General features: G+C 42.0%; 1 protein-coding gene across 1 annotated transcript in view; it reads left to right on the top strand.

Moving 5' to 3' along the window:
* CA5B (carbonic anhydrase 5B) overlaps positions 1-3,607 on the top strand; it is an 82,437-nt gene that overhangs the window by 67,178 nt on the left and 11,652 nt on the right. The window contains exons 6-8 of the mRNA XM_077761700.1: positions 249-367; positions 1,402-1,497; positions 2,744-2,806. Of these exons, the coding sequence (XP_077617826.1) occupies positions 249-367; positions 1,402-1,497; positions 2,744-2,806 (278 nt within the window). The remainder of the gene's footprint in view (positions 1-248; positions 368-1,401; positions 1,498-2,743; positions 2,807-3,607) is intronic.

The raw sequence follows: 3,607 nt of genomic DNA, 5'->3' as shown, positions 1-3,607 counted from the left end.
TTACCAGTTGTACGGAGCTTTGAGTGTAGTTAATTCTCAGTGTCTTTCAGAGTCCAAGTCTTGCCCTTATACCTGTACTGAGTGCGTGGAAGTCAAGTTTATACACACGTGTATCTAATACAGTGTGCTCCATTTAAGACAGTTCATATAGAAGGTCATATAGAAGTTCCCCCTAAAGATTCAGCCTTTCCCCTGCATTCCTCCCTGGTGAAAAACTGTCCCCTGAATTGTTGGATGTGCCATTTCAGTGATCGAGGGAGGACCCCTGGAACACAACTACCGGCTGAAGCAATTCCATTTTCACTGGGGGGCCGTTGATGCTTGGGGCTCCGAGCACACCGTGGACAGCAAATGCTACCCGGCAGAGGTACGATGAGCAGCTCGGGAACAGTGACAACTGTGAAGTGGGGATAATGCTCGGTTCCTAAGATATTATCAGGGAGAATCTGGTGATTCCTATAAAGGCCAAATAGCGCTCTCGGGCATATTTGATTATTCCGAGTTTATACATGTAAAAATGGTATCTGCCCTCATCCCAAATAACAGAGCAGAAATGAACCTTAAGATCCTAAAACGGAATCCTTCCAGAATTCCAAGCTTAGGCTCAAATTATAGCCTGAAGTTATGACCCAGGCAACAATGCAGGACCACCAGATTAAATTCATAAAAGTGAGAACTGGTAGGAGCCTAAATGAAGGCTGTGGCAATAGGAACAGAAAAAGAGCAAGATTTAACAAGCATTTCTGAAATAAAAGCAACAGGACTTGGAGGCAGGGTCCACTCAGGAGAGGAGAGAAGCAAGTTAACCATGACCTTGAGGGTCTTACTTGGGAGGCTGGATGATGATGCATTGGTGAATGATGGACAAGAAATAATTTGTAGGGAAGTACGTGGAACGATTAAGGAAACATAATTTATTCTTGCAATTTTTCCCTTAATTTAGTTTTAAATGTTACCATAAAAAGAAGGACATTTTAAGTGGTTATCCCTCAAAGAAATTTATCTTCAGCCCTTGTCTAATTCCCATACGGAGAATCTACGTCTCTCAATATAAACATCTCTCCTTTAGATGCAAATAGATTTGGGGTATGATGGTTTCATGCAAATGAGCATGGGAAGGGACACATTTTGCTTCCTGAAATATAACCCACTTTGCTGTATTTGTTTTCTTTTGCTTTTTTCCAAATAAATCCCTCTATTCAGAAGTAATGTTAATTGCTGTTCCTGCATATAATTCTTCCTGTTATTTATTTCTATCTCATTTTGCACCACATTGCTGTAGGCTTTTCTTGGTGGCTTCATTTTGGGTGAGGAAACAGTAAAATATTATGGGTTGAACAAGGCTGTTTTGGAGCAATCGTACACGGTCATGTGTCAGACCGTCTCTTACTGGTGTTTCAGCTGCACTTGGTCCATTGGAATGCAGTCAAATTTGAAAACTTTGAGGATGCAGCACTGGAAGAAAATGGCTTGGCTGTGATAGGAGTATTTTTAAAGGTAAGAAAGTTACCAACTTCACATGATGTGTTGTATTGTGGGATGAAAAGACACAAATTGTAACGTTAAGATGTAAGTATATTGGGATTAAAAGAACTCATGATTGACTTGTGGAATCACTGTGTTGTATACCTGAAACTAACGTAAATTGTGTATCAACTCTACTGCAATTTCAGAAAAAAAGAAACAAAATGAACAATGGTTAAAATAAGAGAGTGCTATGAATACATTTCAAATGATACAAAAATGCACAGTCCAGGGGACCCTCGGTGGCTTAGTCGGTTAAGCGTCTGACTTTCGCTTAGGTCATGATCTCGCGGTTCGTGGGTTCGAGCCCTGCGCTGGGCTCTGTGCTGACTGCCAGCTCAAAGCCTGGAGCCTGTTTCAGTCTGTGACTCCCTCTCTCTCTGACCCTCCCCTGCTCATGCTGTCTCTAAATAAAACATTTAAAAAAAAAAATGCACAGTCCAGGGGACTCTCGGTGGCTCAGTCAGTTAAGCGTCCAACTCCTGATTTTGGCTCAGGTCATGATCTTACGGTCATGAGACCAAACCCTATGTCGGGCTCTGCACTGAGTGGCTAAGTGTGGAGCCTGCTTAGGATTCTCTTTCTTTCCCTCTCTGTCTGCCCCTCCCACAACTCTCTCTTTCAAAACAAAAATGTACAGTCCAAAAGAGTAGTAACAATCCATGTTTTGCAAATGAGCTCTTGAAATGTGGCTACTTTGACTATGGAACAATTTTTCATTTTACTTTAATAAAATTTCAATGTAAGAACTGGTATTTATTATTTATTTGAGAGAGAGAGCGCGCGCAAACATGTAAAATAGGGGAGGGGGCAGAGGACATGGAGAGAGAGAGAATCTTAAGCAATCTCCATGCTCCTCATGGAGCCTGACACGGGGCTGGATCCCACGACCCTGGGATCATGACCTGAGCCGAAATCAAGAGTCGGACGCTCAACCAACAAAGCAACCCAGGCGCCCTACGAACTGATACTGAAATGGAGCAGGGACACCTTTGCCTGCAGGCACACTGACCCTGTCAGCACACAGCTTGCTCATTTGTTCTGTGTCTAATTTAATTCATTGATGTTTATAGCAATCTAAATTGCCAGTTTAAGTGTAGTTTAGGTAGTGTGATTAGTTTGTTTATATGTAATCACCAGGTGGCTAATTTTATTCTGTTCTGATATCGAAAGTGAGATGTCAGTTGTTTTCAATGTTTTCTCATTGCTTCTTCTTTAGCTAGGAAAACAGCACAAAGAGCTGCAGAAATTGGTGGATACTTTGCCATCCATCAAGCATAAGGTAACTTTTCCCCCCTAAATCACTTGGAATGCGTTTTGTGTTTAACCTCAGAGTGGAGACACTGACAAGGCGCTTTGAAAACTGTCCCGGAAGACAGCTTGCCACTTGTGATGCGTGTGTTGAGAGAGCCCTGCCCCNTTTTACAAAGGAGAATTCTATTCGTTTCTCTTGAAAAGAAGCCACCTCGTGCACCAGCTACCACGTAACGCCTCCCGGAGAGCTCAGAGGAGGCCCGCACTCAGGACAGTGGAGGGAGAACCTGGATTTGGCTGTGTTCCCATGGAGGACGATCAGAAATACATAGTTAATTACAGGAGCAGTCACGGGTGTGATTCTGTCCTAAGGTGCCCAGAGATACTCTAGACCACTGCTGGTCCCCAGGTTCCCCTAGAATCATAGCCTCCTCATCTGATTTCTGAGTGATTTTTACCACAAAGTGATGACTCAGTGACCCCTTTTCTTTACCAGGACACCCTTGTNCCTCTTTAAAACGAGACTGGGCTCAAATTTTGGCATCAGTTTTTAGCATCTCGTAATGCTTCTACATTTTGATTAAAATGTGCTAACATCTTGTCTTCAAATTTGGATATGAATTAGGGAATTCTTCAAACCAACTAGAGAGAACAGTTAAAATTTAGGAAACATAAGCTTTTTACTTCCATATTTGGCAATGACATATGTCGTATGCATTGTGTATTTTATATATAAATATGAATCTCTTTATAAACAAGTCCCTTTTAAAGGGAAGAATGAAGGCTGAAGATGGGTGTACTCAAAATCTTTTAAAATCTTTAAGGAGGC

The sequence above is a fragment of the Crocuta crocuta genome, unplaced genomic scaffold (genome assembly GCF_008692635.1).
Source record: "Crocuta crocuta isolate KB4526 unplaced genomic scaffold, BGI_CrCroc_1.0 scaffold657, whole genome shotgun sequence".
NCBI lineage: Eukaryota > Metazoa > Chordata > Mammalia > Carnivora > Hyaenidae > Crocuta > Crocuta crocuta.
This window is presented reverse-complemented; position numbering and strand designations above follow the sequence as displayed.